The sequence below is a fragment of the Cuculus canorus genome, chromosome 3 (genome assembly GCF_017976375.1).
Source record: "Cuculus canorus isolate bCucCan1 chromosome 3, bCucCan1.pri, whole genome shotgun sequence".
NCBI classification, from domain to species: domain Eukaryota; kingdom Metazoa; phylum Chordata; class Aves; order Cuculiformes; family Cuculidae; genus Cuculus; species Cuculus canorus.
The window spans coordinates 101,059,628-101,072,625 of record NC_071403.1 but is presented as its reverse complement, the minus strand read 5'-3'; the positions used below and the strand labels follow the sequence as shown (position 1 = coordinate 101,072,625).

The 12,998-nt window shown below is 36.5% G+C and overlaps 1 protein-coding gene across 4 annotated transcripts in view; it reads left to right on the top strand.

The window, feature by feature from the left end:
* Window positions 1-12,998, top strand: part of PIGF (phosphatidylinositol glycan anchor biosynthesis class F) — a 33,465-nt gene that overhangs the window by 5,805 nt on the left and 14,662 nt on the right. For all 4 annotated transcript variants that reach the window (XR_008449147.1, XM_054062822.1, XM_054062823.1 and 1 more), the window contains exons 5-6: window positions 2,942-3,050; window positions 12,786-12,919. Coding sequence is in view for 3 of the 4 variants with exons in the window: in XM_054062822.1 (XP_053918797.1) it covers window positions 2,942-3,050; window positions 12,786-12,899 (223 nt within the window). In the remaining variant the exon portion in view is untranslated. Of the gene's footprint in view, window positions 1-2,941; window positions 3,051-12,785; window positions 12,920-12,998 lie in introns of those variants that run through there.

Below are 12,998 nucleotides of genomic sequence, written 5' to 3'. Positions count from 1 at the left end.
TTTTTGTTTGCGTGAGAAAATTGCACGAAACACAGTTGTAGCTTAGACAGAAAATTGCACATGCTCCATGCTTTCAAACTGAGTTTACTTTTGAATTGAAAGTGTCAATTTGGTGGATGAAATAGATTATTTTTTTTAAGATGATTTTATTTTAAGAAGTGCAAACAACTTGTTCTTACTTACCTATATCTAGTCTATGTACACATGGAATGTGTGAGAAAAGTAAGTTTGTTTTCTACATCATAAAAACTTCAATTCCAAGTAGGCTGTAAATAAGGCTCTCTTCATTAATTGTGAAGGTACCTGCTGTCTCTGGACTTCGTACGCTGACGTCTAGTGTGACTAGTGTCATGACAGTGATCATATGCTATCATGTGCTGCTGTAAGCACATAGAGAGAAATAAAAGCTACAGAAATGGTTATCAGCAGTAACGGGAGCAGGTGACTTTTCTTTAAATGGCTCTTCAGTAATGTTGGTTGAAATAGTCTCCTGCATAAAAGCCTTCAAGAAATTGGCTTTCAATTGCTGATTTTTATTTTTATTGCTCCTTTTGGAACTCATTTATTTCAAATCGCTAGTCTGAGTAATTGTGTTGAAATTTCTGATATAATAGCATTTATAAGATGTCATTTGGGTAGGAAGTAGGTTTATTTTTTTTTGAACTTGCAAAAAAATAGTATAGTATAAGCCCATAACTTTAGGGCTTCTTCCAGTTTTCAGTTCCTCTATTTTTTCAGTTGTTTGTAAACTGCATTCTTTTAGAGACTTGGTAGTGTCCTTCGTAAAGGTAGGCGTTACCAAATACTACGTGCTCCTTAGTATTTCAGTCACGCCACCGCCCAGAATTCCAGATCTTCACTATCCAGGAGCGATCTTAGTTAATTCTTTTATGTTAGCTAACCTCTTAATTCAAACATAATTTAAAATGGTACTTACTGTATTGTATTATTTAAAGGCTTTAGAAGACCTTTGTGCCACTCGTCATCATTTATTATCCTAAATATTGCTAGTTTTGCCTGCAGAACCATCTTATTGTAGTTTATTCATACTTAAAGAAAGCTATAAAACTCAAAGGTTTATAAATGTTGCTGCAGCAGTTAGCTTCATGCAAATGATGGGTTTATATGATGGGTTAGTGGGTTAAAGAATGCCAGCAAAAAAACCCCGATTCGTGATTCTATGAAGAAAATCAAAGCATTGTTCCTTTGGGATAATGTTGGAGGACAAGTCAGGTTGTATTTGAGTAGCCAGTGTCCATGCTGTGGAGTGGTTGAATTAGCTCAAATGGTTGCTAAACTGCCAATGGCTGTTCTTCACTTGGGCACTGTGCTTCGCTAATTTTGTTGTTTAGCTTTTGGACTCAGTCTGATATCTCCATATGGCGCAGCAGTATGCACGTAGATTTAGCAGGTAAAAGATCTTGTGGGGAATAACTGTACGTCAGTCAGTCCTTGGTATATTCTGCTCTCTCTTTCACTGCTTTAAGACTGTAGTGAATGTTCTCTTCCCCATGCTGCCTAACAGCTTTCAGCTCAGTTATTCAGCTTCTGAAAATAATTTACACAAATTTTCTATGTGTTGACTCCTAAAAAGTTATTTTTTAATTAGGACCTTTCCCTTTAAAAAAAAAAAATCTAAAGCAGGTAGGATTGTGAATTGAAATGCAGTGTTGTACAATAACCTCATCCCTTTAATTTACAAGAACCAGTTCTGCTCAAGTTGCACTCTAAATATTATAATCTGAATGACCTTTATTTTGCAAACAATGAAAAATGTTTGCATTACACTTGTGAGCCGTTTGGTCAAAAGCAAATGCAGCCGTGAGTTAGGTGTTCTCAGAAGTAAAGTCAGAAAGTTTAGACTCTTCAAAACAAGGTGTAGGGTTAAAGCTTTCATATTGTGCAACCTAAACAGCACATTAAATTCAGAGTTTACTGTCAGTCTATACTTTTAGTCATAAAAATGCACATCTTTCTCCTTCTGTTTGCTAGAGTTAGGTTTGTGTTTATAATCTGAGATGTAGCAAACTTAAGATTCTGATCTCTTACCTTACTGATTTGGAGCAGGGATTTCAACCTAGTTTTCCTGTCTCAGAACTGTGCCCTAGTGTTCTGAACTTCAGCTGTTCTTATTTCTTAAATGCTGCCAAGTACTCAAATGTTCATGTTTTGAATGTGGTAGATCAATTGATGGTGGACAATAAGTGCTTTTCTATTAAACAGAAAACTAACTTTTCCAAAACTTTTGAAGTTAGTAGTGGTAGAAGGCTATAAACTGAGAAGTGAAGTCATTAACATCTTTTACGATATGAGATGCGCTGACTGGCAATGCAGGAGTTCTTTAGTGTGCAATAAATTGATCCTGCAGCCATCCTTCATGAACTTGTATGCAATGTTGCTGAAGGGGTGCAATATAACATTTATTCGCAGTGTTTCTTTTCAGTTGATTGAATATTCCAAAGCAACTTTCTCATAGTGGACTTGTAGTTTAATTTTCAATTTGTTGTAGTCATCAAATAATAATATGTCTACACCACAGAGTAATTTGTGACTGTGCTTTCCTATACAATCCTATGCTATCCTTTCAAGTCTGCTTCCCCCTGTAATGTGCACAGTATTTTGATTTGCTCAGTCAAACAGCGTTTCAAGTTCAGTAGGAGAATGTCCAGGTAAAATAAATTAGCTTTTGCAGTAAATGTCTCAATGGGGAAAAAAAGTTCCTGAATATATGGTATAGAAAGATTGTGATTATAACTAAAATATGCAACTTACATATTATGTATAGTTAGTATCTTTTGGGAGAAAACTGCATGCTATTTATCAAATAAATGGGTTTTGGCATCTGTTTGTAGTCTCAAAAATCTTGGGAGAAATCACATCCAACATTCTGACATGGTAGCCTCTGTTGCTGTTGAAATCTTGTAACACGCTGTTTTTACAGAGCAATGTCCATCTGGGAAAGCAGTCTACAGATTACCACCATGTGTGGTATACTTGGAGCTTGGTTTGGAGCATTTCCTATTCCTCTTGACTGGGATCGGCCTTGGCAGGTTAGTGTGTACACCTTTATAATAGATATAAAAATATTACCTTTCTAGATATGCATGCTACACAAAAGTGCTCTGAAATGGTACAGGTATATTGGACTCTCTCTTGAGCTGTTCATAGAGGCTTATGCCAAACATTTAATATGTCATTGGAAGCATCTGTGCTTACAGTGTAAGGATGTGAAACGCAAACTTTTTACCTGCATTTTTAATAGGTTCTTTGTTGTAGATTTCTGAGTGTCTCTTGTATGCAAATTTTATCATGAAATAGAGCTGTAAGTATTTTGATAAGAAGCTGGACAATCAGGAGGAGAAATGTGAAAGAAAGATGGCTCCAAGTTTGTCTGCCTTTGGTCTGGTAGCTTTTATTGTTTATGTATGAGCAGGGAAAGAAAGATGCTCTGCTAGTGTTTCAGTTGCCCTCCATCTTCCATAAAAGCACTTAATAGAATGCATTTTTAAGTGGATTGGGATTGATTTGTGGAAATAGTGTGGCCAAAGAACAGTATTAAAAACTTACCTTCTGATTTCAGAGGGAGGTGAGCATTAGCTTTTTAGTTGCACAATACAAAATGTGACACTGGCATTGCAGATTTTGTCTTTATAAATTCAAATGTCTGTGCTATTTTCTTAATATTTTTGTTGGCATGGAGAAATGATTCCATTAAACATAATTGAAGTCTGCAATTTCCATGAAATGATGACCCTAGTAAGACTTTTTCCTACATGTTGTCAGAGGATATTTTCATTCCTCAGGTTACCACACTCCATACACTCTCAGCCGAGGAGTTATTTGTTAGGACTGTTCTTAAACAGATGGTTTCAAAGGTTTCTTTCAGGTATCAGTATGAGTGTCAGGCAACAAACTTTTCTCTGTGATAGTGTAAGATAGTGTAGCTTTCAGCTACAATGGAAATCGGTCCTCCATAAGTAGCTAAGAGCCTGCTTTTATGCCACCAGCCTCTCTTTACAGCAGTGCAATGAGAGGAATAGGTTAATACTTTAATTAGAAAAATCAGGTTTTGTTCCCTAAAACCAGTTGGTTTTACTCTTGGAAGATGTTTCATCACCAGTGTGACATATGTATGTGTTTGCACTAGTTAATTGTTGATGGACATGAATGTAATCCAAAAATCAAGGGGTTCATTGAAATATAAGTCTTTTATCTTCTGACGAAGTTTTATTCACTTTCCCGTTCCAAAGAGAGGCAAGCACTGTTTTCTTGCCCAGCTAGGGTTTTAAATGGCATGTCACATCTGGCAGGTTTTATTTTATTCCCAAAATTTCAGAACTTGCTAAAATGGTATGTATAGAAAATTTACTTTTTATGCACCAATGATATAAGGAAAACTTAATTATTAAGTTAGTAAGCTCTGATTAACAAAACAAAGACACTAATAGATTAAGACAGATACTTTAGTTACAGTTGATTTTTTTACTTCTATTTGTCCATTCCCCCATATTCCCGTAGTAGGAGACACAAGTTTGGTAATGGTCTGGCAGTTTTTTCTGTTTGAAAACTCTCCGGAGTCAATAAAAGCCAAGCATGACTAATGAAGGTTAGGCTCTATGGTCTGTACTTAAGACATCTAAAGATATTATCTGACTCCTCAAAACAGTAAAGCATCTGCAGAAGCCTCAGATACCATAACTTGTTAATAGCTGTTTCTGGGCATGAATGCTCTCCAGAGAATTCAGGCAGCAGCAGAAACTGTACATCTGCATCTTCTTTTTCCTCCAGTGTCTCCACCCTCATTTCTGACATACTCCTGATACCAAAATTGGCAGGGGAGAGTTTCTGGCTATCGATTCCTGTATCAAAGCAATTTTCCCATGCCTAGATCCACAGCATTTCCTGCTGTGTTCTTCCCCTTAAGTTCTCTCCTATTTCCCCATCCCCACTTCTCCACCTTTTACATTGTAGAGTCTAAACTAGTGGAGTAGGGGAAGAAATCTTGCTTTCTGTTTTGCTTCTGAACTGCTTTGATCATTCCTTTAATCATCATGTGAACAATTCAAGAGAAGCCATAGAGAAGTTTGCTTATCAGTCCTGCATGCTGCCACTTCAACGGTCTTTGAAATCTGCAGTTTTAAGTGCTAACTTTTTAAGATCTGCTACACAAGAGGAAATGAAAGTTCTTGTTAAAATGTAATGTAGTTTTAAAAGTCAAATTATCTCAGCAAAACAACACTGTGAAGCACCAAAATGGTAGTACATCTTCAAGGCAGAAAGGAACCACTTTAAAGTAGCTTGCTAGAGATCCCATTCACAACTCTCAGAAGTTTTCAATCACCTATTGATAATTTAATATTTTTGTGAAGGTGATCTCTTAAATATTGGTCACAAAGGCAGAGAAGGAAAAGTTAAAAACAAACTATCCCGACCAGGCATTTTCAATAGTTGCCCAGGAAACACTGCTTCCTAAGTCAGCCAAACTGAGATAGATATGAATCAGTTTCTCTGGAAACAGTGAACTTTTCATGCAACAGTTGACATGAATCTTTTGTCTTTCTGTCCATGCTGAGTAGTATAGATTCAACAACATAGGTATCAAGTAGCATGTAGTATCTCTGCATCACTGTCTCAGAAATCTTCAGAGCCAAGAGACATTTCTGTTGTTCTTCAGGAGTTTGCTGGGCACAAGCAATGAAACACAGCTTTGCAAGAGTATTCCTTTTGCTACCTGATGTCAGGTGATTACAGAAACGTGTAGAAGATTCTTTCACTATAGCAATGAAAGAGGGCAGGTGCTTTCTGTAATGTCTTCAGCCTAAGGCAGGCAAAAACATTTGATGTCCAGCAGGTGCAGACATGCACTATGAGTTTGGAATGAACAATTCTGTTGTTACTGATTCAGCTCTGTTAAGACAATCTAATATAACCTGAGGTTCACACAAGAAATTAAGCACTGTGTCTTGAATTTGATCAAGATTTAGCACTTTATCACATCTAGTGTCTACTCTTTCAACTGCAGACAATTTCAGTCTATTGTTAAATTTACTGTAGTCTAGTGGAGTATGTAAAGCCACTTCTGTGAAGTCACTTTTGTTTCTGTTCATGGCTTCAAATAAAAATGGCCTGTGATCACTTACCTGAAGCCAACAGGGCTGAGGAAAAGAGAGTACTGAGGATGCTGGAATTCCAGTAGAGTATTGAATAAAGCTTCCTGCACTTTTCTGTAAGGCACCTGTTGTCTGAATTGCCACACTGATACATATGGCTGTTCTGAGTCACTTTGCTGCTTTCTAGCCTTACAAGGAAAAGCATTTGAGGGCAACATTAAGTTCATGTTTTGCTCCTCTATTTCTCAGTCCTTAGCTGTCTGTATTGGGATGAGCACCTTTCCCTGCAATCTTACTAGAACTGACAGCTTGTACGGTAGTCATCTCTTACACGATGGTTGAGATACACTACTAGAAGCTAGGAAGTTTGTAGTACCATTACCTGTATCTTACCTGATAGAAAATTAGATGTCAATATGGCTTGTACATCTTTCACTAGAATTTTTTACTTCCAAATACTTCAAACTTCTGTGGAGTAAACTTGGTACGAAATTCATCATTCAATGGCTAAAACCAAAATGCTACTTCATCATGAGTTATTTATAAACCAAAGAAAACATATTGGTTCTTTACACACACTTCCTGTGGCATGCAACAACACTGAGATAAATACAGATGATTCAGAAAATCTTCACTTTATTTTTCATGTTTACGCTTGAAAAATATTGCATACAGGGGATATTCATATTAGTATGCTTGTCTACATTTAAAAATAATAATGTAAAATGCATTTTTTTAACATACAACAAATTTTACGTTAAGTAGATGTTACTTAATAGGAAAAGAATATTGTTTTGGAAAGAAATAATATAAAGAACAAAATAATTATCTGAATTTTTCAGAATGGAAATGAAAAATATATAAAGCATTTCTGTTAGAAGTATAAAATATATTGCTGAAAGTCAGCTGGTATCCTGATGATTTGTTGTTTTTCATTATTATTGTTCTTAAAATAACTTTTTAACATAATTTGGCCATGCCTGTTGCCCCCCTCTGCTATTTATCAGAAAAGAAAAAGTTTGTAACTGCAAAACAGTTGGTTAGAGAGGCCTGTTCTATGGTTGTTCCTGGTTACAGGTCTGCAGTCCTTACAGTAGTTACATTTCTGTATTAATAAAAACAAACAAAACCAACAAAAAAAAAAAAAAGAAACCCTAAACCAAACAAGAACACAACACTAAAAAAAATAAAATAAAACCCCCAGACTTTTCAAGACTTACTTTGCAAGATGTATCTCATTTTATTAGAAGTGTCCGACTGGTAGAATATTTTTCCCAATGCTTTTTTGAGACTACTATCTAATTCCTAAATGGCTTTTAAAATAATTTGCCACACTTACTTATGATCACTTAAATAAGGCTATTCTAGATGATTTTCAAAAGGTTTAAAGAGTTGTACATACACCTCTAGTTGTCTCTAGCCCTCTGATCCACAGCAGGTATGTAAGAGTTCAAGTTATTTAGGACAGTTATAGTAAAGAAATAGAAAATAACTTCTGTTGTTACAGTTGCTCAGTTTTTTTCAGATTGCTTCTTTCTGGTGTACTTTTAATAAACACACATGATTTGGATCGTGGCTTCTTGTGTCATCTGAGAAGTGGCACCTTAAAGCACAGCACCACTGACATAGAATGGGATCACTTAGTTGCTACTAGACACATTGTGACAAATCCTTTTTCTGTTCAGCCCAAGGTAATTTAGTTGCAGAACAAGAGGGTATAATTAAAGACCAAGACTTTATCAACATATCATCCAGATACCCTATTCATCATTGACAACTGAATTTTGGAAATTAAGTTCCTGCGTTTATTCCTGGGTTTGATAACAGACCTTTAAAACATGTTTGTGGGTTTCCTGGGTGCAGGCCCACCCATCTGTCCTTTTGTAGCATAACCTTGATCTGTAGTATGTGAAACTAAGCACAAAATGTGACTTTGAAACAACATTCTGCCTTATAGTGTGTTCTTATTAGGTAAAAGTGAAATTGATGTATTCCCACTTTGTACTAAATAGCACAAACATAATGGGTAGTGCTGATATAGCCCAAATGAGTTGACTGACTGCCATGTAATTTAGTCAATATGACCGTAAACGTTAGCCTAGATACCCCTCAGACATTTGTAACCTGAAAAATAACCTGGAGAATCTTGGGCATGGTTCTTTGTGGTTACTCAAGTAAGCTGAAATAGGACTATAAAACTTTCACATCACTTTGTTATTCTTAACACAACTCAGAGTTTCCTTCTGGTATTTGCTTTTGGATCTACTACCTACTATGAAAGTTTTGGGGGCAGCGGGAAAGGTGCTTTATGTGAGCAGAAGGGATAATATCCAGTGTTTCAATTTTTTTTAAACAGAGGTAGAAACTTGTTCCACTCTAGTGCGGTTATCATTGTTTATTTAATGATATGTTTTCTTAATGTAAACCTTAATGGTAAGATCAAAGGCAGTTATGCTTGCTATAACTTGAGAACACAAATCCACAAACCCGACTTCTAGTTACAAATGCGAGCCTGAAAAAAATCTCACACTTTCTTCTCAGCATGTGCTTGTCAACACACACATTCTGTACAATGTGATAAGACACTTCTAGTTAACATGTGCATGCAACCAAATTAGATTAAAGGCATGTACTGAAATTTTTAAGACAGTACAGACTAAACAATCAGGAATTTAAGGCATGTTAGAAACAGCGAGGGAAAGTAATTGTGCTCATTTATTCAGATTTAAAATGAAACAAATTATTACATAGCTTTCTAATTGACAGTCAAATGGGTCTTTTGAAACAGTAAGCACAGAAAAACATCACCTTTGGGAAAATGAGAAAAGCACTCATCTAAACAAAGGGACCACTTTACTAAAAAAAATAAAGAAAAGTAAGTATAGTAGATTGCCCCACTGTATTTGCATTTATATAATTCCAGCAGTCAGCTGCTTACTTTATAGTATCTTTAAAAAGTTTATGAGGGTGTTTCTGCTCTGGCCTATAAGAATCTGCCCTTTATGTCCTTATCAATGTCTATGTAATTCCCATTGCATGGGATGCAAGTTACAAACTTGTAATAGATGACAGAACTGTCATGCAGTCAGAATTCTGGTTTAACTAGCTACATGCATAGTACGGCAGAGCTAGATACCTTGCTGGCATCCCGCAACATGCTCTGCTTTCCATGCAATATGCTAAGCATTCTCACATCAGTTCATAGGTGTTCTACAAAGCGCTGAGAAAACTAGCTCATTTGTGTTCTGAAAGGTTAGCAATTCCTATTTTGAGTCCTTATTCTTAAAATGAGTTCTAATATATGCTGGAAACCTTGCAGCTCTGCAATATCTATTTAGCTAGCCTAAAGAAACCTCTCTTAAGTCTTATCACTGCTGTCAGATGAAAAGGCAAAAAGAAAATTTAAACAAACAGCAAAAGTCAGGATCATTTTGCATTAACCACCGGCTCATGCTCTGTCCCTTAAAATGCAATTTTTGTGCTTGTTAAGGTGGAGATTTGTTTTGCCAAGCTGCTGTTCACATTCCTAGTAATCATATACAGGTTGCTGAAATTGCCCTTTTTTGCATGCATTTGATACACAAACTGACTTCTTGTATTAGGCTGTAAGGATGGTAGCTGATGCTTCCCAGCTGTAGGACAGACAAGGTATTGCATGACAGATTCTTGAAGAATTGAAGAATGACACTTTTCAGGTCAACCTTCTGCTCCATCGAGACAATGCAGTTAGGCAATGTTGCCTAACATCTAATTCCCCTGCTGCTGACCCAGCCTAGACATGACATCAGTACCAGCATAGGATATGTCAGCTTCCTCAGGGTGGAAGGGAGCATTAAGTAGGAGAAACTGACCTGAATAGTTCTCAGGGGATGAGAGGGGTTTATTACAAGCTGCAAACTTTAAACAAGTGGAATGGAATCCATTAGAACAGGCAGATGGATATTAGCAGCTTAGATTTTTAGCACTTGATGCAGCTCATATCAAGTCAGGGAAGATAAACCAAGTTTAAGAGATACTATGAAAGAGAGGGCAAACGCAGACCTATCAAGCAAATCAAATTCACTTAAAAAGGTCCATTGGAAAGTGACTGGGTCTCAGAATAATGAGGTCAGCAGTTAATGCAAAATAAAGCAACCCACTTCCACAGACAGACAAAAAGCACATGCAAAGGCTGTTATTTTAGTGCAGCTGATGTGCTTAAGAGCCACATCTTAATCTGTCTTTGATAACTTGCTGCCTTAGACATACCCATGGGCACAACCTAGCTATATGTAGCCTAAAGGCCAGCAATCAAGAATAAAAGGTGCAAAACTGGTATCATTACCTGTTTGTTAGGTTTTCTTTGCTCTGCCTTGAGGGTTAGAGAAAACAGCAATGCTCTCAAGTTCAGGCTTTTAACTCCTGTGCTTAAGGAGTTTTCAAAAGGCCAGTCAAACTGCCTTCAGAAGGACTTTGGGCCATCTGACCAGCATAGTAAGAATGTGTACCTGGCCTAGTACCACTAGAAGGGATGAGGTGATGTTTCTTTTCTGTCTTGTTCATAGACAGTGAGATGGAATGTTCTATGGTTTCTTCCCTTTGCCTTTTGTCATTGCCACCCGCCATTGGTGAGGGTTGGGTTTCAGAAGTGACTCATGTTAAATAAGACAGCCTGAAACTTTCATAAGATAACACTAATTTTTAAAAAGCAAAGCAAAAATTGAATCATTTGGGAGACAGACAGACATAATTAATATTAGAGGTTACATAACTATAAAAAAAAAAACTTTTCCAAGTTGTAGTTCACTCAGGTAAAAGAAGCTACAACAATCATCGGATATCCTTTTAATTGTACCAACAATTGCCCACTATACACAAAATACCAAAAGATACATGGTCAATGGGTCATCATACTGACTCTCTAGTTAAGGGACCATGAAAAATTCAGAGTTCAACATCTACCTATACTTCTGAAAAGCAAATAGGCAACTACAGATTCACCTAATGTAGGTGGAATTTCATGAAGTATGGTTGATCACTCAGAGAATTTGATGTAAAAAGACTACTGAGCTATGAAGCCTCTGTCCATAGTTGTGTGGGTATCAAAGTGGTATTTGACTTCATCAGTGGATAAGAAAGCATGACTTCTCTTCCAACTGCATGTTACTGAGTGAGCAGATGGGGCTGCAGGGACTTTTTTATTGTTTTGTCCTTTAGACGTGTAATATCCAAAATGCTAGAAATAACTTAATTACATTTCATTAAAAAGTTGAAAAGATCCACCTGAAGCATAAGTTTAGCCAAGGCTACAAACTCATGCGAGTTTTAAATATACATAGTATCTTACCATGCCAAAGCATCTCAATGCTTTTTATAGATCTACACCACCACTGTTAAATAAATGAAAACAAGCAAGTCTTTGGTTTGAGAGGCAACAGCCAAAATATTCAGCAACAAAAGCGGCAGAAACAGAATGTCTGGAAATGGAAGAATGAAATAAAGTCAATAAAGAGTACCTAAGGCACCTTGTTTATAGTCATCTTTGCTACACTCCTTAAGACCTCCAAATAATATATAAAACTGTGAATGCTGAGGAATGTGAACATGAAACGGCAGAGGACAAAATACATTATTCTTCATTAAAATTGCCATGATCAAAGTATGTAAATAAATATATTTTTCCAAGTAATAATGAAGTAAAGAGAAGAATCAGAGCTATGAAAATGAGTGAAAGGAGGAACTAATACCATTAAGAGTAAGTTCATTTGATCTTCATGAATAGCAAAACAAAATGAAGTAGAAAAGAAGGCTGGACACAGACATGTGGATATTCTCTTTAATGTCTAGTGCATTTCTCAGTCTCAAGTACTATAGAAGGTGGAAATAGCCACCTTAATTTCAAAATCAAAAAAAGTAGGAGAGTGCAGTCTGTACTTGCTTCAGGAACATGCACTGGACAGCATGAACTGCAAAACTGTCCTTGCAAAAATATGCAAAGGAGAATTTTGAAGAGGGATAGAAATTCAGTTTATTCTACAATAAATATTTTATTTTGCACCAACTTAGTTCAGACTTTCATCAAATGCAGTATGTAGTTGACTGGTAATATAAACTACATCTAGGACAGAATGGATAAGTTCTGTTTTAGCCACTCCTCCCTGCAAATCAATACCAATTAAAAAAAAGGGAGGGAGGGAGAATGAGGAAGGAGAATCCCATTACTTCTTTGCATTCATACTAGATGGTTATCCCCCTCAGTCTCTGGCCTTATCTGAATATTAGTTCATTTATACACACCTCTAAAAGTTTCAGAACGCCATGAGACTGGATGGAGAGATTGCCAAGAAATCTGTAGGTTTCCAGATGTGTGCAGCAGAACAGGAAGTCAGGTTAGCTGAACACTTAGGGATATAAACACTTGTTTTCTCACATAGTTTTGGAACTATCAAACTAAAGTCTGCAATATCCAGAAGCCTGGTTACTTTTTAATGCATACTAATTAAAAACTGTACAACAGCATTTAGTGTTCATGAAGATGATTGTTACAGTTTTGGCATTTTAAGGAAGCAAGTCAAGCTTTAAAGTAATAACTGTACTGTCTTACCTAGATTATACTGAGAATTTGTGCTCACAAAGTACAAAAAAACAACAAACGTTTTCCTCATTGTCTGCTTTTACCTTGTATTTTCCTCTCAGGTATGGCCCGTTTCCTGTTCCCTTGGAGCTACCTTTGGCTATATGGCTGGTCTGATTATTGCACCTCTGTGGATACACTGGAACCGGAAGCAGCTTACTTACAAAAGCAGATAACTGGAGCAAAAAGAGACAAGGTATTTCTTTGTGCAGATTCCATACAGACTGTGCAAAACTGGGTTGTGTTTGTTTTTTTTTTAATATATATATATATGT